The sequence below is a fragment of the Aplysia californica genome, unplaced genomic scaffold, assembly GCF_000002075.1.
Source record: "Aplysia californica isolate F4 #8 unplaced genomic scaffold, AplCal3.0 scaffold00386, whole genome shotgun sequence".
NCBI lineage: Eukaryota > Metazoa > Mollusca > Gastropoda > Aplysiida > Aplysiidae > Aplysia > Aplysia californica.
Genome location: NW_004797656.1, coordinates 127581 through 152796, shown reverse-complemented (window position 1 = coordinate 152796; position 25216 = coordinate 127581). Strand labels below are relative to the sequence as shown.

The 25216-nt window shown below is 39.8% G+C and overlaps 2 protein-coding genes across 5 annotated transcripts in view; one reads left to right on the top strand and one right to left on the bottom strand.

Annotated features, from left to right (window-relative positions):
* Window positions 1-25216, bottom strand: part of LOC101845412 (tRNA wybutosine-synthesizing protein 4) — a 43789-nt gene that overhangs the window by 14206 nt on the left and 4367 nt on the right. The window contains exons 2-13 of the mRNA XM_005103675.3: window positions 23876-24000; window positions 23447-23525; window positions 23109-23192; window positions 22327-22435; window positions 21628-21775; window positions 20751-20817; window positions 19761-19792; window positions 18681-18771; window positions 17361-17562; window positions 16434-16670; window positions 14415-14987; window positions 13335-13432 (exon numbers count right to left, since the gene is read on the bottom strand). Of these exons, the coding sequence (XP_005103732.1) occupies window positions 13335-13432; window positions 14415-14987; window positions 16434-16670; window positions 17361-17562; window positions 18681-18771; window positions 19761-19792; window positions 20751-20817; window positions 21628-21775; window positions 22327-22435; window positions 23109-23192; window positions 23447-23525; window positions 23876-24000 (1845 nt within the window). The remainder of the gene's footprint in view (window positions 1-13334; window positions 13433-14414; window positions 14988-16433; window positions 16671-17360; window positions 17563-18680; window positions 18772-19760; window positions 19793-20750; window positions 20818-21627; window positions 21776-22326; window positions 22436-23108; window positions 23193-23446; window positions 23526-23875; window positions 24001-25216) is intronic.
* Window positions 2359-11833, top strand: LOC101864318 (gastrin/cholecystokinin type B receptor). Of its 4 annotated transcripts, none has more exons than XM_005103671.3 (7): window positions 2359-2526; window positions 4699-5078; window positions 6256-6401; window positions 7059-7312; window positions 8596-8825; window positions 9831-10023; window positions 10656-11833. In XM_005103671.3, the coding sequence occupies exons 1-7, from the start codon at window positions 2389-2391 to the stop codon at window positions 10872-10874; spliced, it is 1560 nt and encodes a 519-aa protein (XP_005103728.1). In that variant the 5' UTR covers window positions 2359-2388; the 3' UTR covers window positions 10875-11833. The 4 variants fall into 4 exon arrangements, with proteins under 4 accessions (XP_005103728.1, XP_005103727.1, XP_005103731.1 ...); XM_005103670.3 differs by having other exon boundaries at window positions 4678-5078; XM_005103674.3 differs by having other exon boundaries at window positions 2401-3219.

The window sequence follows — 25216 nt, the reverse complement described above, 5'->3', positions numbered from 1 at the left end:
ATATATAGAGAGAGAGAGAGAGAGAGAGAGAGAGGGAGAGTCTTTGTATTTTACGTACAAGAAGTCACAAGGCGACTTTGAAGAAACAATGAGAAGAAAGTCACACTTTCATTCCCTCTGTAAACCAGCCCGTGGGAGGCTCTCGTGGTCAAGAGGTACGGTGTACGCCTCTCATTCAATGGGTCCTGGGTTCGAAACCCGACAACGATGGAAAATTTTCTTCTCTAAAATTGTCCCCTTTCCTGCTTTCTAACCATGCCCTGTCGTCTGCTTTCGTTTCCATTTTCTGGTGATCCTGACTCTTTCTGCAGCCTTTCTACTGCCAGTCCCCGTGGTTTTATGCACCCCGCAAAATTTAGCAAAATTTGACCATTTTTTGCATATTTCTGATTATTTTCCTTTATCATTCTTTGTTAAAATTAATAGAATCGCATAATTTCACATTTTTGGGCTCAGTTAGCATAATTTCAGATTTTTTTTCTCCATAAAACCACGGGGACAGTACTGCTACTGCTTGGCTCCTTCTAACTGCTGACTTTCAGCCACACCTCTGATCTTAGGGCAGATAAGATCTAACACCTAGCCTTCTGAGAGAAGGGTGAAAAATCTCGGAGGACCCGTGGCAAGTAGCGCTCGTTAAAGATCCCTTGGTGGTCCAAAATCAATAAGAGTTGGCTTAGGCCGTTACCCGGGCAAAATTCAGAACTAATTTTTCCCAAACTGAAAATGTTTAATGTGTCCCGGCCGCTCATATATGACCTTATGTGGTTGGGTCGCCGTAAAATACTTACAAAAACAAGCCGAGAGGCACAGGATGTGTCCAAAGACAATAGTAATAGCCTTTCTAATATCTTGGTATTAAGGTTCATTCGCACTCGCAGTAAATACTTTTTTCGTTTTAGTAAGACTTTTATGGCACTTGCAACACAATAAGGTCAGACAAGTGCTGAAGCAGTAAATGCAAATAATGATAATACTAATAACAATAATGGTAACAACAACAACAACAAAAGCATTATAATAACAATAAAAATAATAATGGATGATGATGATGATAAAATAATAATAATAATAATAATAATGATAATAATTATAATAATAACAATTGCACAACCACTGAAAAAGTGGGCGGGGAGGAGGTGCGACTAGATTGGCCAGAGGAAATCGTCTCTCAAACTTGAGTGCATTTTGTCTCCTTTCCTGGGGAGGACCGCAGCGGGGTGTTCAGCGAAAAACGCAGCCCAAACGCAAAGCACACAGGATGGTTGTCATGCAGGTAACACGCAACTAAAAAAAGGGAGGATCAATTTAATACCAGTCTTATCTTAATGATAGTACAGCTTCAAAGGGATCTTAATTGTTGACCAATCGAGACGCTATAAAAATATTTTTTCTAGACCACCTTTTGGAAAGAATAGGTTAAGGCTTGCGCACCTGCGTAAAAAACGTTTAATTGTTGAAGAATTTAGCCTTTAGTTAATATGGCTGATTTCACCCGCACTCGTATAAAATTTATAAAGTCCTAAAGCTATTCGTGTATACAGTACATGCATTTCGCCTCAACACGATAAAGAAAAATTAAATCGATTAATACGGAAAGCATGTAAAATTTCAACATCTACATTCCCCAACTTGGATGAATTGTACATAACAGCTTGCACTAAAAGAAATTAATTCCATCTTTTTAGACAACAAACATCCCTTGTTCCCTCAAATAAAAACACCAGTAAGAAGTAAAAGACCTGGGCTTCTGATCTGTAACAAAGAAAGATATAGGTCATTTTTACCATTATCTATCAACATGCTTCTATCTTAACTATCTTGTTTCAGTATACTTACGACCTTAGAGTAGAGCATGCATCAGAACAACATTGAGTGTGTATCTTAAGATTATTATTGTTTATATTGCCACTCATTTATATTATGCATGTGATCGTAAGCCTACGTGTGTGTGCACGTGTATGTGTGCGCGCGCGTGCGTGTGTGTGAGTGTGTGTGTGTGTGTGCGTGTGTGTGCGTGTGCGTGTGTGTGTGTGTGTGTGTGTGTGTGTGTGTGTGTACACGTGGTGAAACACCAAACCAATGTGCCAGGATCTAGACAATAAAGATGTATCTTATCTTAGTGTGTTGCTTGGTGCCAAACATGTAAACTTCAGTGGTCGGGCTAAACTGCAAATGGCCTCAGTGCGTGAGTCCGGTGTTTAACTTGCAGCAAATGGCCAGAACCCGCATATACCATTAATCTTAACCAAAAGAAAGTGCAGCAATGCCAACGCCAAAACAGTAAGCGTATAGCTTTAAGAGGCTAAGTTGCACGTAACCTGCATCCCTGAACTGCCCCACAAACTCGAGAGAGGCAGCTCACTTTCTGGTGAAGCAAATTGGTGAATGACGCGAGCAAAGGCACAGCCAGCAAGGCTAGTGAAGAGACAGACAGAGTTCAAGTTCAACAGAGGGAGCACAACAACGAGGGGAAAAGAAAGCGGTCGAGAAACAAGGAGGACTTGGATGTCCAAAGTCCATAGAGTGAGTGCACTGACACAGCGTACTCGAGACTTGGAGAGGAAAGAAAAGAGCCACGGAAGTCGGGCAGCGACTGCCAGCATATTATGTGTGGAGACAACACCTATACCTCAAACGTTTTGCCATTAATTGACGAGCGTGTTTAAATCAATATAGTTTATTTAAAAAACGGAACGTTCAATCAAGGTGCTTTTTAAGCTTTCTGAAAAGTGAGGTATGATGAGACATGCATTCAGTGCTTTAAAAACCCGAATAACTGTGTAAATAAAATCCATCACGAAAATTCAGCATAATAATATATAAACACCTTCAAAGTAAAGCGGACATTCGAAAATATTTATTATTTTTACAGAGAGGACACCCGAAAACAGTGAAGAAAAAAACCCAACAACACTGTAATGAACAACGTTTCATTTCTGTTAGAGTTCATTCCTAAATCAAGAAGAGAATGCGACTGCAACAAAAAGGGTTATTGACGAGAAAAGCTTTCATTTGAATCGATCGTATTATCTTCAGCATTCAATTTATGGTGCCATTGATGATAGAACATACGCACGTGACTATTTCATTTCCTTCAAAACTAGAGGTCTATACCCATAAAAAGCAACAGAAAGGCTTAGATTTTTGACCACCAAGTCTGATCATCGCGAACAAGTCAGTGCATCTGCTATGACTATAGAGGGAATTCTACCATCAGTAAGTATCAATGTAATGTTTAAAAGGAATACAATTTCATAGTTCTTTCCAATGGAAACATGTTTGAGGTTCCTTATAACTGTGATACTATCTATGAATGTCTTCGGTACTTCACACGCATGTACGTTACATTTGAAAGCTCATCATATTAAGCCACCGTTTCGTTTCGGATAAAAAAAAATCTTATACATTTACATGATACGCGGCAAGCGGTATTCAAGCTATGGAAGCATGAATGATAAAGTTAAAGGGGGGGGGGGGGGTACACCAGAAGGCTATCTCGCTTATTACTGGACTAAATTTTACCACATTTCACACATATAACAAGCATAGAAAGGAATCTTAAAATCCGCAATCAAATTAGAGAAAAAAGTTTCGTTTCCATGGATACGGCGGCCATATTGGACTTTGTTGACATGTCTTACATAATGAATACCACGCTTATTGCCTATATGGAAATTGATTTATTTTTTTTGCATGCGTGTTAACGAACATTAGATCTAACAATTTGTCTGTTGTTTTTTCCTAAACGAATTAGAAAATTTTTAATGAATTTTTTTTACTCAGGTAGCATTCAATTTTACAACAAATCCGTGAAAATCCACACTCAAAACACCGCCCCCCCAAAAAAAAACAATCCATCAAAAATTCAACACACACATTTTTAGTATTACATCTTCTCTTCATTCTGTGAAAATGTCATGAAGATTGGACGAAAAATGGTGGAGTTATTCGAAAAAGCATAGAGAAAAGTCACGTTTTGAGAAAATGGCCGATAAAGAAAAATAAAATATTGATTTTATGAGGAAATGGTGGTGACAAACATGCCCGGTAAGGGGGGAAAACGGTTTGGGGGGTTTCTTAAGCGATAAAATAGTTGCAGGAGTGGCTGAGGAAGCTAAAAATAAGTGCCTACATCTCAAATGCCATAATTTCGAGTCGAACCGGGACCCCCTTTAAAGACCCAAGTGCCACCTTGATACACCGACATATTAAGTTCTTAGGTCATATAATTCCGGGGAAAAATCAGTAGTATTAGCCATGGACTGTTCTCGTATTTCCTATTGGGTGATTCAAGTACGTCCAAATCCAACATGTACATGTCCCAAGCGGTCTAACATGAAGCCCTTTCGTCGCCATTGATCAATGAATTCTGTGTCACGAATTCTAACGTTAAAATCATCTTTAATCTTAGAAGAAGAAGAAGAAGAAGAAGAAGAAGAAGAAGAAGAAGAAGAAGAAGAAGAACAAGAACAAGAAGAAGAACAAGAACAAGAAGAGGTAGAGGAGGACGAGGACAAGGAAGAGGAGGAGGAGGAGTGGGGAGAAAAAGAAGAGGAGGGAGGAGGGGAGGAGGGGAGGAGGAGGAGGAGAAGAAGAAGAAGAAGAAGAAGAAGAAGAATACTGCATGTCCCTTTTAAAAAAAATGGTCAATGCGCTTTTCCCTTCCTCTCAAAGGTCATTTTCAACGGTTCTCAGATCAGCCAGACACTTGTTGTAGACGCACATCCTACCGCCATGATATCCCAACTTCTAACCAACGGACCATCATCACCTCTACCACGACCAGCCGCCCCCAACATCAGTAACGACATCACTGGGTACGAGTACGAGAGCCTAGACGAGTACCTCGCCGAGCTGAGCGACGCACGCGCACTGACGCTCCTTCCGGCCATCCTGGTGCTGGGCGTCATCATGGTGTGTGGCGCCGTGGGCAACAGCCTCGTCTTCTACATCTACCTGCTCAAGTTCCACCCCAGCTCCACCCGCTCGGCCATCTTGGCGCTGGCGGGGCTGGACCTCCTCACTTGCGCCGTCAGCATCCCGGGAGAGATCCTGGACCTGAGATACGCCTACAGGTGAGGTGAGGGGAAGGGTGGGTGGGGGAGGACGTCATTGGTGCCTGGAGTCTCAGTCGTACATGATGTGCTTCAGGGGAGTTCTTTTTGGTGACGATACAGATTCTTCATAACATACGTTTCTATTTTTCTACCTTTTTTCGTCACATTTCCCTTCATTCTGTTACCTCCTCCTCCTCCACCCGTTGTTGTTGTTGTTGTTGTTGTTGTTGTTGTTGTTGTTGTTGTTGTTGTTGTTGTTGTTGTTGTTCTTCTTCTTCTTCTTCTTCTTCTTCTTCTTCTACTGCTGATGCTCTTCCTCCTCATTCTCTTCCCTGATCTCATCCCTCTGTACTTTTGCTCTCCTCTTGTTAACGTTGTCGCTGTTGTCATGAATGAATCATTCTTCTACGCACATCCTCCTCATCAGTAAGTTTTACAAGAAATGGTACATACGTTTTGCTGTTGAATTTTATTTAACAAATAACTAAATCAAATCTTCCCAACACTGCGGCTGCAATTGACACATCTTTTTCAAGACACTTATTAAGAAGATCCAGTAAGACCCCCTTTTCAAAAACGTGCCACATCTTGCTGATCAGAAGAGTGGTATCATACATGTATTGTGGGTGGTTAGGGAGTACCATTGGGAATTCCCTATGACGTTTTAATATCTCTTATTTACTTTTCAGCTTGCTTTTCTCTCACACAACTAAAGATACTGGCACTTTGTAGATGTACTTATCCTTATTCGGCCCCAAAGTAAAAACACAACATCCTAGCTGGTTTAATCGAGACTGCGGTTCCTGCAGGTCATGCCAGGGTGCCCTTAGAAGGCAGCTCGCCTTTCAAAACATGCAAATTGTGTGAAAGTGAGAGGATGTGTGTGTGTGTGTGTGTGTGTGTGTGTGTGTGTGTGTGTGTGTGTGTGTGTGTGAGTGTGAGTGTGAGTGACGGGGGGAGGGGGTGTGTGTGTGAAATACCAAAGCGATGTGCCGGCTTCTGGAAAACAAAGATCAATTAATCTTAATCTTATCTTATAACATTTACCTAGTTCTATCTTTACAGTCTCCCAGTTGTTTCCCAGTGAAACCATTAGAGCAGGGGCACAGCCCTGACGTCGTGGACTGAAAACTTTAGAAAGATACCTAGGATTGTAAAAATTAACAATTTCTTCCCCGATTTCCCCCCACTCCAGCTTCAGCAGCGACACACTGTGCAAAGGTTTCCGGCTGGCGACCACGATGACGCTGATAGCCTCAGGATTCATCCTGCTGGTGGTGGCCGTGGACCGCTACCATCGCATCTGTCGGCCCATGAGAAACCAGCTTACTGCCGCCGACGGTCAGTGTGTGTGTGTGTGCGGCAACATGCTGTGTGTGGGTGTTCGTGCGCGCGCGTGTGTGTGGGTGTGAGTATATATGTGTGAGTGTGTGTTTGTGTATATGTGTGAGTGTGTGTTAGTTTGTGTGTGTGTTTGTGTTTGTATGTGTGTATGAGTTTGATTGTGCGCGTGCTTTGGAGGGTAAAAACTCGTAGTTTCAGTTTCAAATAAATTAATGCCTTGTTTTCTACTAAATAACACCCCCCCCCCCGCCTTTTTTTTCTCTTGTTAATAAACGAACACCTTCCTTCTCATCCAGTCTGGTGACACGTCCTTTATAATAATAAATAAACTCCACCCTTCTCATACCAATTAAATGAACTCCTCTCTTCCCATATAAATACATAAACGCCTTTCTGTCCATGCCAAAATAAACACCTTTTTTCTCCATACCAATACAGAAAATTCTTCCCCACACAAATACATAAACTACTCCCCTTCCCAAACCAATACATAAACTCCATCCTTCCCACCACCCCCACCCCTTTTCATCAATTCAATACATAAACTCATTCACACACCAAAACAAAAACTCTTTCCCCCTCACCAATACATAAACCCCTTCCTCCCCAAGTCAATAAATGACCACCACCCTCCCCCCCCCCCTTCTTCTGCAGCCTGGCGACGCGTCCTGTTCGCCTGCCTCCTGGCCATCGCCTTCTCCGTGCCGGCGCCCGTGGTGTACGGTGTGGCACGCGTGGCCACGCCCCTCCCCCCCTCGCACAACGAGAGCTTCTACGGCAGCGAGTGCTCCACAAGCCAGCAGTACCAGGGACACGCGCTCCCCATCGCCTACAACGTCGTGCTGTGCCTCCTCTTCCTCGCCGCCTTCCTCACTATGATCGTCCTCTACGCGCTTATCGGGCGGCAGGTACATGTAACACATAGGCGGTGCCCATTGGAATCTTCAGTTCGGCTCGGTTCAGGCTCGCCAGATTGTCGTCCACGGGATGGGTAAAACCGACAAAACCGATTGACGACCTGCAATAACATATGTGTTTGTTTTCAAGGCCGCGTGTAGGGCGATCAGTTGGGGCGGTTGGTCTGCGGTATTTATTTATCGGTTGGAATCAGTTTCTGGCGGCTTCGGTGCACACTGACCCCTGCCTCAAAACGATCGCCCGACTCGCGGCCTTTTAAACAATAACAAACGCGTTTGTTTTTGAAGGTCATCATCGGTTTTGTCGGTTTCTGCCAGGATGATAGCTATTGCCCCCGCCCCCCCCCCCCCCCATAGTGGAAAATCTGGCTAGCCCCCGGCGACCAAACCCACCCCACCAATGGGTACTGTTTACAAAGCAACTTCATTTACATGTATACCGATGTATATTCTTAAAATTTCAATTAGGGTTTTCGTCATAGTGCCTCACAGGTGTCTGACTAGACACACAGATGTACATTACAAAGTCCTAACATTTGTCCAAGAGGAGCTAGAGAAAAGAAATACATGTAGTATGTATACACGCATTAAATGTACATTAAAAGTACGTTAAAGTTCTCAAAGTTTTTGCAGTCGGCCACATTGGTGACAGGAAAAGGAAAAAAGATGGATACGTTTTTTTGTTTTTTTTAAATGTTTATGTTTGAGTAAAGAGAAGTACATTGACAGAATTACGGACATTTAGAATTGATTTAAAAAAAAATTAAACATACTGACCGAAACAACGGGGGGTAGTAGACGAAAAGTAGAATCTGTCAGTGGCGCTCTCTTACCAACAAAGACGAGGCACCACCTGATATACAACACGTTACAAAAGTCTAGATATTATGTGTTTTTCTGAGACCGATATTCAAGTGTTAAACCGATAGCATTCCTTAATCTAGGGCAGTGCTTGCCAACCTGGGCGACATCTCCCACTAGTGGACGAATTGGTAATTTTGGGGGGCGGTGGGGTTCTCCGGGTGGTGACAGGTGTTATTTAATGCCTCGCTTGGAAATACACAAAGGTCAGCGGTGTGAAGTTTTTATCCCCTTAAAGATCAATTGTGGAAAAAGTGAGTGCTGGCTATTTAAATTTGAACCAAAGAAAAAAAAAATGAAAATGAACCAAAAATTAATTACATTTTTCTAATTAAAAAAGAAAGAAAAGTTGGCAAACATTGGTCAAGGGATGCAAACACACTCAATGACTTCATTCATTTTTCAACCACCAGGTGCTCCGACAAATGCAGTTTCGCAGCAGCATGAAGAACCGACGCGGCAGCATGATCAGAACGGAGCTGGGCAGCAACGGAGGCGGAAACACCACGGCAAGGCAGGCGGGCACAGCGTACGGCGAAGAAGCGGAGCATTCCATCTCCGACGGCGCCAAGGACTCTTCGCTACTACAGCATGAGATCAAGGCCGAGCCGGACCTGCCCTCCTCCATCTCAGCCGGCGGACAGTGAGTTTTTGACCCAATGGAAGATCGGCTCGTTTCGGTTATACGGAGTGCCCATTTGGAGGGTCGGTTAAACCGATCGCCCGACTCTTCGCCTGAAAACAAACGCGTTTGTTCTTGAGGTGATGAGGTGGGTGACCGGTTTGTGCCACGATAGTGGCTTTGCGCCCTCAATCTGGCTAGCAAACAGAACCGATCCGAACCCAACCGATCGTGCCAATGGGCACTGGGTAATAAATGCCTAAAACAGATCGCCCCACTCGCGTGCTTGAAAACAAACGCCTTTGTTCTTGAAGGTAACTGTCGGTTCCGATCGGATTGTGTCACGATGGTAGAGTTTCTTCCTCCATGGAGGAATATCTGGCTAGCCCCGCCGACCATAGCGAAGCGATCTTGCCAATGGGCACTAGGTATTACAGTTCACTGCGGGTCGACGCAAAGGCGACCCATCTCTACCCCTTGTTGATATTGCTAACCCTACTTTACTTCACCTTTATCCTTTTAACCCTTTCAGCATATATCCGATAAATAGATCTTGGGGTAGGCCGTTTATAATGCCCCATTATAATGTTGAGGACAATGGAGGTAAAAGAAGCATGACTCAAGATTAACTGTATTGCGTTGGTGCAGTAAAAGCTTCTTTAAGTTTTATTGTCCACAACTCACGGACAAAACCCCGTTGGCCAACGGCTTTGTGGTAGTGCTGTAGTAAGCTGAGGGTGCAACAAGCTATTCGAATTTTTAGAAATTGCTGTAGACTGCATTGATTTATTTCTCATTTATTTTAAATCTAAAGAACCAGTTGATTGATTATTCAGTCTCAACCTTTTATTGCTCCTTATTTATTATTATTATTTTTTAAAAGTACAGATGGTTTGTTCATCCTCTATTTCATTGTGCCCATCTCTCATCGCCCCGACCATTCCCCCCCCCCCTCCCTCCCTCCCAAACCCACCCCAACTCCCCTCCCTCCCTCCTACCCTCCCCCCTCCACCAACCACCACACAGCTCCCTGCCCGGCAGCCCGACCAGCGTGACGTCAGCACCTCGCCTGTCTCGCAAGTCCTCGGTGCTCGGACGCTTTCGGCGGCGCACCCAGTCCGGCGACGCGCGCACGCGCAAGACCACGCTCATGCTCTTCTTCATCACCATCGTGTTCGTGGCCAGTTTCCTACCTCACCTGCTGCTCAAGGTTATGCAGGTGGGTTCGGTGTTCCTCACTAACCCCACTCTCTGGAACATTTCGTTCACCCTCTCAACCCATGAACGTGGAGTTTAAGTCCAGCTACCTATTTCGCTCGTAATAATAAGAAAGATTCAGCTGCAGTAGGATCTTCTCTAAGACTGAAGTCTTCATTCCATTTCAACATCTCGTTTGATAAAGTACACGGAATTTCAATGTTTTTTTTCTCCTTAAAGTTAAAACAAAGAGAGTGTGGTGTTTTTATACTTCACAGCAATCGACCAAAAGTTATTTCCAAAGAAACAAAATAGAAACCCTAGAAAGAAGCAAACGGAGAAGACCACACAAAATACGGCACTCACTGTCCGCCAAAATAAACATCACTAACCAGGTATCCACCAACCAGAAAAAAGTCACTGTCGGGACACTTCACCCCTGTAACATAATTGTAGGAATCTTCATCATCGTTCCAGTGGTTAGAGGCCGACACTGGTAGGCCCTGCTTCTTTTATTTCTCCATTGATGCTCCTGTTTGTCGATGATCTTAATCTTTCCCCCCTGCACTACATGACCATGTCAATGTACTTCTCTTTGTTCAAATAAACATTTTCGCCCCCCCCCCCCCCCTTCTTTTTTTCATTCATCTCCAGGCTCTAAACAAAACCTTCGTGGAGAATCTGAGCATGGCTGGTCTGATCCTCTACAACATATTCGTCCGCTCCTGCTTCTTCAACACGGCCGTCAATTCGTTCGTCTACGGCTTCTGCAGCCCAAAGTTCCGGCAGGAGTGCAAAGCGCTGTTCATTGTCAAACTCGCCTTCTGGGTCAAGAGGAGAAAGATGTCCGTGCACAGCGACGACCTCGCTTAAACGGGTGACGACACGCAAGGGCCCGTGGGACAATGCTTGCTCAAGCTGGTTCAGCTGAACTTCCACTTTGTCTTTTAATGTGGAGCACAAGCAAGTCCAACTCGCTCATTTACTCTTTATAACATAAACCACTCCGCATTTGTAGGATCGTCCCTCAGACTGAAGTTAAAGGCAATGTTTTCAAAATAAACTACCCCCCCCCCAAATGAATGTAGATTATGAAAGTTTCCCATTAGAGTATACCTTCAAATGGGGAAAACAGAAGACGTATTATTATGCCATCTGAACTGTCCGTAAGACCTTTAGCGTGGCACGACAACGGAAGAGCAATTCATAGTATCTACTGTTATTTTATTTGGAATGTTGTATTCAGTGCCCAATACTTTTTCATGATACAGGAAGATCATTAACATGTTATTTCGGAGGTCTCTCTCTTCCAACTGATTACGTCATATCAATATAGATCTTCGGAGGTCTTTCTCTTCAAACTGATGACATTATACCAATATAGATCTTTCAAAGATATCTGAATTACGAAATGGCCAGGTGAGATGCTCTCTACTACAAACAAAAAAAGGTTGTTTTCTTTTTAACAGTAACAGCATCAGATGTAGTTCCAATTGCTTCAGCAAGGAACAGTAATCATTTTTTGGTCTTTAGAAGGAATGGCTACTTTTCTTTGTACATTATACATATATCTCAATGACTATGTTGTGTAATATAGACTCAGGTTATAACTCGGGAAGTGATGTTATGTTGTCAAATGACCTTTGAAATTACTGAACGTCAACAGGATAACTTTATTGCAGAGTAAAGCCAAATAAATGTATATACATATATATGTATTAATTATATATATTAAGCTCAGAATGGATTTTTAAAAGTTTTGTGATATGATAATTGATGGCACTTAATTTTTATTTTCTGTAAATAAAAAATATCTATCCCAAGACCTCTAACTACTGTTTCTCTTACATCATGTCATCAAACTTGGCAAAACATAATTTTAAGCCATTTCTCTTTAAAATAAAGTTACAAAAGCCACAAAAATAAGGGTGACTATCTCAGTCAAAGAAAACAAGGAGCTAGAATCAAGAAAGATTAACTGAGCAATTAAGGGTGGGGGATAAGGGAAAGAGACTTGTATTGCTTTCTAGGAGACAGGCATAATAAAAAAATAAAAAATGCAACATTGCAATCATTGCAATTGCACAGACAAGAATTGAAAGTCTATTTTAAGAAACCCGTACATGGAGAGAAATCATGTGTCCATTCCTCTGGAGGAACATAAACTAATTTAAAGCTATCTATGCAATTAATAGTCAGAATTAAACATGGGAAATACCTGTGACAGCGAGGTAAATGATGTACTGCTTCACTGGAATTTTTTTTCTCCCAAAATGGGTTTTTAGTTTAGTTTTAGTAAGTTTTACGGCACTTGCAACACAATAAGGTAATATTAGTGCCGAATATTAGAGGTGTTACAAAAGAGTAACAAATAGAAAAAAAAAAAGGAGGAGAGATCAGGATGATAGATGTTTGATAAGAAAAAAGGAGCAAACCACATCAGAGCACCCGCCAACCACCCACCCAAAACGGGTAACACAAATTTATCTAACAATGCGGTTGATGGCACAGAAGTAAGCCTCCACCAGAGACATCTGATTTAATTAAAGTGTGAAGAGACTGCAAGGCACAGCTATAAAGCTGTCAGCTGATGTGTGGAGAGGAGGGAAAACATTATGGGGAAACAAAGTAGGGTATGAGGGATCTAAGGAAGTCTTCTTTTAGTTTTAGTAAGTGTTTTACGGCACTTGCAACACAATAAGGTCATATAAGAGCTCAAGATTATAGAGGTTTTTAGTTTTAGTAGAGGTTTTACGGCGATTGCAACTGCATAAGGTCATATGAGCCCCAGAAGATTAGAGGTGTTACAAGAGAGTAACAAACATAAAAAAGAAGAAGGGGAGATAAAGACCATAGATGTTCGATAGGACAGAAGACGCAAACTACACCAGAGCACCCGCCAACCACCCACAGAGTCTTCAGGAGTAAGGGGCAAAGAAAAAGAAAGAAAACGATGGGTACAGGTGAGAGGTGAGCAGACCAAGAGATGAAGGAGGTGAGTAAAGGAACCCCAGGAACCCCAGCAAAGTTGACACTCTGGTCAAACTCAGGACTGTACAAGAGACACTATTCACTGTAAAACTTAAAAGACAGCACAATAAAACTGGACAGCATTAGCTGGACATGATATTCCTCATTAACTTTAAAACACTTTTGAAGCTAAAAAAATGAACAAGTGTCTAAAAGAGACATAACATTTGAAAATGAGAAGAAAAAAGTGACATTTTTTGCACCCCTGCTCAAAGGTGAAGTCACATATTAGAAGACGAGAACGAGAAAGAAGAAGAACGAGAACATATTAGAAGACAGACAAATGGACCAAAAAACACTCACCTTGTGCCACTCAGCAGAATCAGGATCAAAGAGAAAGCAGTCGTCCAGAACTCCTCCACTTTTTGTCTTGCCTCCATACAAAAATAATTTCTCCTTACCTGAAACATACAATGCAAAAATAGACTTGAGACTGTGACTAGGCAGATTTCAAACAAATTTCAGGAATTACTTTATCAAACTCAGGACTGTCAATAAATTAGAACCATCATTTTTAGGCCTGTATTCCACACAAAAATTCCCATTTATGGGAACCTAGACATAAAAAAATCAGAAAATAGAAATAAATAAGTCTACAGGAAACAATGCTACAATGTATGGTCCTTTTACCATAGGTAGCTAAAGCGTCTATTTATATAATTTAAAAAAGAAGAAACAAATTACACAGCTGATTAAAATGGAACTTGTGCTTTTCACAAAACCATAAGCTGTAAAAATGAAGATAATATGGGCCTAACATACATCTCAGTCAAGAAAAGTGAGGTATTGAAGACAGTTTATTCATCCAAAGAATAGGGTCGTCAGTAGCATAGCCTTTAGGTCTTGGGTGCAGATTTAGAAATCTTACAGCACATCTGGACTTGGCATTTTTTCAAGCTTGATTATTCAGCAAGGGAATAAAAAACAAGGCACTATTTAATTAACGTTAATATTTCAAGTCTGGAAGTACGCCTTTCAACTATAGACTGAATGCATCAAATAAAAGTCAAAGAAACTGCTTAGCTATGGAAGTGATGAAACCATCTCATTACTAAGTACAGCTAACATCCCTCCCTCCTCAAGGAAAGCTATTTCTGTTGACTTTAAGTGTCACAAGACACATTGATCATGGGAACAATGTGGGGCTAAAAGTGACCTATTGTTATGAACATAAATATAAAATGATAAAAATAATATTCAAAACATCGAAAGGAATTCTAAACAATAATCCTGTAAATTGTAAAGCAAAGACAGTGTAAAGTGTGACCAGAATGAAAAGCAAGCCAGTATCCAAAAGTCCTTAAACTTGGTGGCTAACATTACACCCTATAGGGTTGATTCCTGTTTTAAGAAATCAATTGTACAAAGTGTATAAACACTCACCATGAGAGTCAACAGTCACAAGACCATGTCGCCATCTCTCCTGGGGAAGGTCACCAGTCTGAGAAACAACATCAACCTCCAGCTGACCGAGGTCAAAGTCCCAGCACTGACGAAACTGACTGGAAATATTGGAGGCACCCGGACCACCATCCCCCACACTGCCACCCAGTCTAGAATTGATCTCTGCGCTAACGTTTGAATCACAAATCTTCAAATCACAGATGTCTTTGGAAAGATCAATGGCACTATCTGCAACAGTTGCACAGCTGTCTGCGTGAGGCTTTTCAGAATAATTTTCTTCACTTTTTGAACAATGTTTGCTCTCAGCCACATGACTTTCCTCAGAGTTCATATTCTGCAGTCCATTCCTTGAATGAATTTCTCTCTCTTCACTTTCTTGTGGAGCTCTCTCAAAGTTCTGGCTCTCGCCACAAGAGATATTTGGCTGATCACAGCTGATGTGTAGGCGAAGTTTCAAAATCTGACTGCACATAAAATATGGAGATTGTCGTCCTCCAACAAGATACACTGTGCCATCTCTGAGCGACGCAGATACATGATGCATACGGGAATCTGAAAGTGGAACAATGAAAATAATCGTCATAATATTGATTAGAATTTTAAACTGAAAATTCACAAAGCTTGGTTCTCTGACCCAAACAGGAAGAAGCCAATAAACCTATCACCAAAGTAAAACTGGCTACAACTGAAATTGACTGGAATCAATAAACATTTCTTGAGTCTTCTCTGTAAATAATTCACAACTGACACATCAAAGAACATTATATTAAGAATAATTCTTTCACATGAATTTTTAAACTCACTGACAACTGGGCCCTTTCACCAGTCACAAGCGCTGAAGACTGACGTTTTTGGGAGTATTTCAAAACACCAAAACAACTCTCAGAATTACCCTATTGTAATTATTTTTTGACACAGTAAAGTTACATTCAAGTTTAATCTAATACAAACAACTAAAGTTGACTAAGTTTAATACTTTAATTCCTATGATTTTTACAAAATTGGCATGACTTTGATTTTCTGAAAAATTTCCAGAGACGTGACAGATAGAATGAAATTCGCAACAACCACAAAAATAAAAGTTCAAAGTGTTCTGTTTTGATTTGTATGCATGTGTGAGTGTTTGGTGAAAATACAAAAACTGGGCTGAGCGTTGATTCAGACCCATGCACTGAATTACATGAGACAGAAGCAGGGCACGAAGTTGTGATTTCGTTGCGCTAACAACAGAACCAGTAAACCAGTACTAGTGCTAGATCTAGCCCTAAAACTACGACTCGGGCCATGTTCGGGAACATATCCAGGGTCCTAACTATCAGACACATCATATTCTGAGTCACCAGAACTAGTAAAACGTGAAATTATATGATTCTTGTTCATGCGACTTCTTCGACCGTTACTTCGACACGACTGTCAAATTACTATCAGTTGTATCGAAAAAACATAGCGCGAGTTCCAGTCAGTTCAACCCCAGTTGGGGAAACGGTCCTTCATCTTCAATTACTTTAAAACTATTGGCCACAGAGATATGAAACTAAGTCTAAGTAGCTCAGGACTGGCCAAACAAGGGCACGAGATGGATCATGCGATGCGTGCGTGGTTTGTATAGCGAAAAAAAACAACATTCCAAAGTTGATCACGCAGGATTTCGGGAATCATTGCAGCGGGGATCACGCAACTGTTGCGGGAATCATCTGAAGTGAGTTAAAGTACTATTACCACCAAAAAACCAAAAAGGTACACGAACATTGTACACGTACATACATTTCAAATGGCAAAATGTGTAAAGCAAAATTGCATTTCAAACCTGCTAAAGTTCAAAAGCAACTTATAGATAGTTGGCATTATAAACAAGTTTTGCCTTGTTTGTTGAATGCACTCATAACATCTATCTACGGTCCAGTCATAGTGTTAGGAAATTTGAAGTAAAACATACTTTATTAACAAACAGTGCATGTCATTAAGTTTCTATAGTATGATATATTCTGGTCAACTTACACTGGACATCGGGTGATGAAGTAAGGACATGATAGGACATCAAAGTGTCTACATCAGTGATGGTGATTTCTGCCAACCTCTGGTGCCGTCCGTCTATTTCTCCAAATCCTCCAGTGGTGATAGCATAACGTCCATTCACCAGCGCCGTAGAATGACCAAACCTTCGCACAGATTGATGCTCTGACGGGGCTAGTGTCAAGGTGAAAGCATCGCTGATTGGTTGTGAAAAGCTCGGATCTATGAGAGCACATAATGAGAAAAATGTATTCATATAATGAAAGTTAACAAATATTTACACCAAAATGTAATGTTCAGTAATAAAGCAAACAAACACCCCCCCCCCCCAAAAAAAAAGACAAACAAAAAACCAAAAAAAATATACACAAATCCGAAAAAACCCTCCAGTTAAGACAGACTGGCGTTTGTGGTGAAGCAGATAGGCCCTCCTTGTTGTACACTCCTTGTACACAGAAGACCTGGGCTCCATTCCCAAGCGGAGAGAAATTTTATCAAGTACCTCAGTCTTTCTGCTGGAATTGTATATCCTTCTCATCCCTGGTTAAGCCAGACAGGCAGGTCTGGAGCCAGCCTCCTAAATGATTTAGACTGTGTTGATAGGTGTGTAAAAGAAATTCATACTATTTTTTTAACTTTTTAAGTTTGAACAGCAGTCCACCATGACATACAAATGTGCCACATCAGAAGAATAGTTCTGTTCAACTGCCCCCTCCCCCTCCCCCCACCCCCCAAAAGAAAAAACAAACAGACCACGACAACAAAACAGGTTTATACATTATAAACAAATAGACTACAATATTTACAGAATGTCAGTACAAACCTCCCCTTATTTTTCCATAGAATTAAATTAAACTTTGGGGCACTGGATGAAAATTCTATTCTGATAATACATTTGAAAAAGGTTCTTACATTGCACAGTCACATCCTCTGAAATAAGACTGGTACTCTGTTTGCTGGTAGATGCTGTCAGAATGAAATAATGGGAATACTTTAAGTTGAGTTCTTCGTATTCATCAAAAGCCTCCAGACTCTCAATCCGCTGCTGTTCCTCAGAAGGAATGCACTGATAATAAAACGTGTTCATATCAAGAGCTTCACACCAAGCCCAGCCCTGTCACAAAGAAAAGAAAGATAAAGACATTTGGGAGGCATAAGTTTTACTACAGCAGTCATTGCATACATTTCTAGAAATAAAGTCTTGGAATTCGTTAAAACATACTATTACAAAATCAATATCCTTAATTCAAATATACTTCTGCTGAAAAACCAGAAAGGCAATGGTTAATTTTTTTAATGAAATATTTTGGTGTTGCCATCACCAATAAGTACTGTTGCAGTAGTAGAGATCACTTCCTTTACTTCAACAATTTAGCAATCTAAGCCTACTAAAGGTTAAGACTTCATTGTGACGGGCAAGCTTAGCTCCAAGTTAGTCTTTTTTACACTAACGTACCTAATTCTCAGAAGTTCCCAAATCAAAACAATTTGATTCAAATGAAGCTATAGAAAGGGGTCTGATGACAAAATCACTGACAAATAAAATTATGTACATGATTAGATCATTAACTACTAATATATTATACCATATACAATTAAAGAATAAACTTAACCCAGCTAACTTTCACTTTCATTAATCTTCTTCTTTTTATCATTCCTCTCCAAATGGAAATCAAAGTCTTTAGTGCGAAGTATGCAAATTGCTGCAGGTCCTCCAGGCTCCTGTAGAGTTTTTGAAGCTCCTTGCCAAAGGTGGGCCAATACTTCCCTTTTTAAGTGATTCAAAAATTGTGCATGCATGAAGTATTCAATTTACTATTCCGCTGTCAGCTCCACATGGACAGTGCTTGGAGTTGCCGATTCTAAATTTTTGTGGACAGATGGCGTTTCAGGCAGTTATGGTCTATTCTGAGACAAGCATTTGTCAAAGTGCTCAGATACAAGAGCTCCTCTCTAAAGGCAGGTCTGTCAGTCCTTCCTACTCATGCCAGGGATGCTCTTTTGTACGTGTATGGTTGTTTTTGTCTTCTCGAGTAGGCACAGAAGAACAAAGGAGAGGGGGGGATATTTCGGTTTAGGAATATGTTTGTGTACGGGCAGAAACTGATGTTCCAGTTCTTCACTCTGGAGTGGAAAACTCTTTTAAATTGGTCTTGCACTGGCTGTGTCATTCTGTTCTTCATATTTTCATTAATCAATATGAAAAATAATAAAATCCTCATTACCACTTACTGTATTATGAAAACGCTTGACTTGTGCATCCAAAGATGGAAAAGAGTTGATACACTTCAGTGGAGAACCAATGGAATGAAAGTGATTTTGCCTGGAGCAAAGAAGAGTGAAAGTGAATACAATGACAATCTTTATTCATCTCGCAGGGAGAAATTTGTTTTGGTCGTTATCAATGGCAGTAGACGTTACAAAAGTTAGACCTAAAGGTGCACTCACGCAAACGCACAACAAGACAAGACATTAGGCCAAGTAAATACATGTCTCACGTGCTGGGACAAGCTGCTCCGTAAAACATTCTCTCTCTCTCTCTCTCTATTTCATTTGTAGCACTGTGTGTTCAGTAACCTCACTGCAGTTGGTACAAATGAATTTCTATATCTGTCTGTTCTTGCTTTTTTGGAAATGTATCGTTTACTGCGGGTCGATAATTGAAATTCCGATGTCAGTGGGTGGCTATGGTCACTAAGCATTATTTCCGCCTTTTTTACAACTTTTGTCTTGTGCAGATATTCAAAGTTACTTAGGCCCTACCAATTGTTCTTGATGCCTTTCTTATCTTCTTGTTTATTTTTATAATGTGCTGCCTTCCCAAATTGCTACAATAGCAAGTGATACCAAAATTTATCAAAGTTTCTATGGTGGTGGTGTAGAATATCTGAAGGATGGATGGATTCAGATTGAAAGACCTAAGTTTCCTCAGAAAGAACAGCCTCTGATTTACCAAAGCCTTGTATCCTCTGATACAAAAGCCCTTAAAAAAAAATGGCTGCATACACAGATCCCATTTCATGTGCAAGGAAATATATCTACTCACAAGCGTAACCACTGTAAGAATCAAAAACCAAATAAACAAAAGAACACTGCATTTCATTACAAGGTCAATTATTGAACAACTCATTGCTGTTGAAAAATATCTCTTCAAAGACAGTATGTAGTTCAGATCAACACAATATTTACAAATCTGAATAAGAGTAAAATCTAGCAGAGGCATTTTAATTACAGATTTAGTTTTACAAAATTAGGTGAGAACAGAAAATAAAACAGCAAAGCTTTTACATATAATCACCCGTGTGTACTTACATAAAAAGGCCAAAAGCATCATCTGGGTTGATCTGAGAGAAAAACAAAAACAAAACAAGATACATACATTTTTGCATTAATACAGAACACAGCATAGAATTTGAAATCATTTCTGACAGAGCAATGACATTTTACTTTACTTTTACTATCCAGCAGCCATCTGGGTTCTAGCCCTTCAGCCTGTCAATATAGCAAAGAATTTACAGATTTTTTTATCAGCTGTGTTTTGTCGCTGTGTAAAGTATTTCCAATATCTGGGGAGGCAGGTAGGTAGGTGCTATGCAGATCGGTAAGTGCAGGGCAGGTAAAGAGATGGTGTGATACTGTTTCACCCTGGTAGTCACACAACGGGCAGTCCGGTGGGGTATCCTTGACAATCCTATTTAGATAGTGTGTTTGCAGGCAAAAGATAGTGACTTGTTCGCTTCTACTCGGAGAATTTAGTACATCTTTTACAGAGCAATGACAATTTACCAAATGCACTGATCGATCTGCAACCTAAAATCTCACAGACAAAGAGGAAAAGAAAATATCTAAAGATGCCAAAAGAAGGCAAGTATGTTTTAGGGAAAAGGAGGGAAAAGTTAGGGTAGGAGAAGGACTTATGAGTATTTTCTTTTAAAACAAAGGGGTAATTATGTTCTTCACCATTTTCATGGTAAACAGCATTACCAGCGATAATAAAAATACCACTATCTTCAATTGCAGCTTTAAGAAATAGCGCACAAAGAAAACATAGAAGCTCTCATCAGAAATTTAATGGCAATACGGTGTTTCAGAAAAGTAATACACGGAATTTTAAACTCTACAAACATATTTAATTGATAGTCTGTTTATATATTACTATTTTTTAAAACTTTCAAATATTTTGACTCTATAAATCCAACATTTAACATTCACATTTCGGTCAATCCTCAGAGCCATAATTTCCTTTTACGAATGGCTTCAATATAAAAAAATAAATGATAGCAAAATAAAAAACAAACTTACTTGCTCATACATTGCAAAAACTGCATTTTCAAATGTCTCCGCAGCCCACTTCACCAGTTCTGTTGAGCTGCAAAAGAATACCATTTTAATGTGAAGAAACAACAAACAAATACCATTTCAGTAAATCTCTCTAAAGGAAAAAAGTAAGTAAGTGTATGGGTTTAATGACCTTATCAACACTATTAGGTTATTTTTAAGAGGTAGAATATCCAAATTTAACGTGCATCTCCGATAGGACAGAGCCAAATAGATTGAGAGCCTTGAAAACTCCACAAAATGACCTGAGTTCCAGAACACCCAGTCTGGGATTCAAAACAGGGTCATCAGCTTCATAGTCCAGCATGATAACAACTGAGCTAATGCAGCACGCTCTCTCTGAAGGCAAAATAGAAATGATAATAGAAGCAAAATAATAAGACAAAATGTCATTAATACTGGCGCATGCCTAACTTATCAATAATTCAAAGAAGGTGACAGAAGAGCAAGAATAAAAAGCTCTACTTTTAAAATGATTCATCCTGTACCAAATAGGGAACAAGCATGGAAATCAAGAAATTTAATGAAGACAAAGAAAAAAAACTTTAAAAAAAAAAAAAAGAAATGTGAGGCTAAGGGAAACAAAAACGGAAGCAAGAAATAGTAGTTTGACAAAATGTAGAACAAAACTTGTAGTCTGCCCTTTTTCATTTATGTCATGTAAGGCAATACAAATGCTATCCTCTTTTGGAACCTTGAAACCTCCGTATTTCCAAATATTTTTCCCAAGAAATGGAGATGCTACCATTATGTAAATGTCCATGAAATTGTCTCAATTTAGAGGCTGACAGACTGATATCACAGTAATGATGATTAGATTAAAATCCTACATTTAACTCACCATCTACGAGTCATGTAGGTCATCACACACTCAGAGAAGAGAAAAGTTGGATGTTCGAAGTTAAGGCCACACATCTTTAATGCAGCTTCCAATGTGTTCAGTTGAGTCAAATCAATCCCAAGAAGATGATAGCCCACACAGCTTAACTCTGAAAGTACAACAATTTTCAGAACCAAAATGAAAGTTTGGCTGAAAAAAAGCCACCTTTCAAATACAGGCATAATACAAAAATATATCCTATCATAAAAAGGAAATAGCTCAAACTTTACACTTGGGGTACATTTCAAGTTGTGGCCTATTATGATTATCTATGAATATAATTCTTTTTCTGGGAAGCTTTAGAGACCAGCCAAACTTAAAATGAGAGATTACTACCTCTGTTGAGACAAGAAAACTCGTTATCAGTCTCTTTTCCCAACAAAAAAACTAAGAGATTTAGCAAATTGGTAGCATATGACACTTCATTACTGTACTACAAACAGCATTTAAAAATACACTTCAAACAAACTCTCAACTCGTATATTGTAACCTGAGCAATTTCAATTGTTTAATGTCCATTACCTTATTCAACTAAGATTTCTAGGATTCTTTATTTTTTTATCAAGTAATGAAAAAGAACTGAGAAAATTAAACATAAGAAAGAGTCATGGCTCACTTACATTTAGAAAAGATAATAATAAAAGAATATAATCTGCATACCTAAATGGGGAGACAATGGCTTTCCTTCAACTTTCTCAATCAAGCTGTTCAAAGCCTCTGTGTTTTCAATGAGGAGGCGCTTGCGTCTCACCAGATCAGGAAAATCAATCTAAAATCAGAGGACAAAAACAATCAAATTTAATTTCACAAATCTTAAATCACATCAATTAAGCAAGTCAGAAAATGATGTGAAAATTATTTCATTTACCAGTCATTACTATTGGTACTCGGGCTGCACTCACATAGCCCAAGACCTGAACCATGAATCCAGCTTGAAATATGTAACCTATTACAGCCAATGGATAAGGGCATTAAAATTAAAATCCTGTATGAGAAATGTTTTTTTCCCATCAACCAGATATTTCCAGCAGCTCTATGTAGTACATTAAAAATTTTTCCATCTTTGGACACAAAGGAGCTTCTGCATCAGCAGGAACAATGAAGGACAGCAGACAAAGCCGAAATGACTCTTCAGACCTGAAACCTTCTCTGTCGAACAAGTCTCTCCTGACTGCGTCGTGGAATGTTTGCACCATACAGAAATTGATCTTGTACAGAAAAATGGAAAGACATGGTATAACATTAAGCGGCTAGCCCAGGACAGGGAAAGGTGGAAAGTTTGTTTGAGGCCTATATCCTGATCAAGGGTGAGAAAGGCAATGATGTAGATGATGATGTGGTTAATCCTGCCTTGCAATGATGTTATTCTAATAAACTCTCAAAGGCATATCATGCACCTCATAGGCGTTATCAAAGATAATTTTCTGTTAGTTCATACTTACCTCATAAAAATCTGTATTCTCAAGCAGATCAGCAGTTTTCAATCGGAAATATGAAGAATCAAATCCACAACCAAGAGAGATGATCTGAAATAAAATATGAACTATTAAGGCAAGAGAATTTTGACTCCTTTTGAAAATATTGTCTAAACTTATAAACAGGAGTGCTAAAAAATTCAATATCTTGTAATTAACACAGACTATTTTTCAAAGTAAAAAAAGATAAGGTATAGAGGAATCTTTTTCTCTTCTAGGTTCTATTATATTGGGCTTGGGACATGACATACAGAACAGGCATGTGCAATGTTCAAGAAGAGGAATCATTATCCAGTTAAACTCACCTGTTTTTTAAATCCTCTGTGCTGAGTTAGGAAATTTTTCATAATCCTGTCAAAGGCTACAGCTCTAATATAGTATCCCCTGAAAAAAAAGCACTTTGTTAAAACTTTCAATTTTGAATCAAGATTTCATAAAACATCCAGTACAATTGAATATAAAGCACAAGCATAATCACTTAATATACACATGTAAATATGCTTATTGTACATGTTTTCCCTTTTCGACACAATGCATAATATGAGATTATTTCAAGAAACAGAAATGGCACATTATAAAAACAGTACTAAAAGAGGCCTGAAATCCTTCTTGCAAACATTTTTAAAGAGATCAGTGAAAACAAAAATTACAGAATTAAGGGAAAATAACACTTATATAACATTTTTAAAGACAGACTCTACGCCATTGCTATGGATCAGAGTTCAGCGACTAACCTGTGAATTAATGGAGCTCGTCTGCTGATCTTTGACACAAAGTGATGCAAGAAAGGGTCCTTATAATACCCACAAGCAGCTGTTGAGCATTTGCTGACAATACTGCTGTCATTTGTGCCTTGAACCTGTGAAAAATAATTAACATTTAAACAAAAACTATTTTAAAAATGAGAGAAATTAAAAATTATTGCAGAGAGACATTTTGAACAAGTTTGCAATTGTGGACGTCACTTTTTGCTGAAGAACAGCTCTGGCACACCAGACATGGTTTGAGTTTGAGTCTGAATCCAGCTGACTAAAAGGCCATCGTGGGATGGTTGCTAAAATTGTTATAAAGACGCCCGGAGATTACCCTCCCTCCACCCGGGCCCGATAAACAATGCGTAGAAGAGATGAGCAGCAGCATTGTTGGAACACTGCATCATAATTATCACATTACGTATCCTGGAAAAACATCGTACCAAACGTCGTGCCATGGAAGGTATAAACGATCTTTGGTGCCATGCAGTTCGCTATGTTTAGATCATGTAGTCACGAGATCGGAGAGGTATGCTGGTCTGATGTCACACAAGAAAAATACCGAAAAATAGTTTGCGTCGTTCTACGTTTAGTCGCATGTGTAGACTGGTGTAGTGGTAGGCATAACACTTAGGCTTAGGCTTACTACATTACAATTTTATAAATTAATTTAGTATTTTTAAAGTACAAAGTAGACCTAGATCGAAGATCTATTGGCTGGATTGTACTTTACTTTGAAACTTTGATAAATTTTAGTATCACTTGCTATGGTAGCAATTTGGGAAGGTAGCACAATATAAAAAATTTTTAAGTTGATAAGAAAGGCATCAACAACAATTGGTAGAGACCTAAGTAACTTTGAATATTTGCACAAGACAAACGTTCTAAAAAAAGTCGGAAATAATGCTAAGTGATCATAGCCACCCACTCACATCGGTATTTCAACTATCGACCAGCAGTAAACGATACATTTCCAAAAAAAGCAAAAACAGACAGATATATATAGAGAAATTCATTTGTACCAACCGCAGTGAGGTTACTGAACACAGAGTTACAAATGAAATAGAGAGAGAGAGAGAGAGAGAGAGAGAGAGAGAGAGAGAGGAAAGCACAAGTCGTTAAAAGCTAGGGGGAGCTTCGCTTTACCGGCTGGAACTGGAAACTGGGGAAGGTGTGTGTTTGTGTGTGTATGTGTGTGTATGCGTGTGTGTGTATGTGTGTGTATGCGTGTGTCTGTATGTGTGTGTATGTGTTTGTGTGTGTATGTGTGTGTGTATGTGTGTGTATGCGTGTGTGTGTGTGTGTGTGTGTATGTGTGTGAAT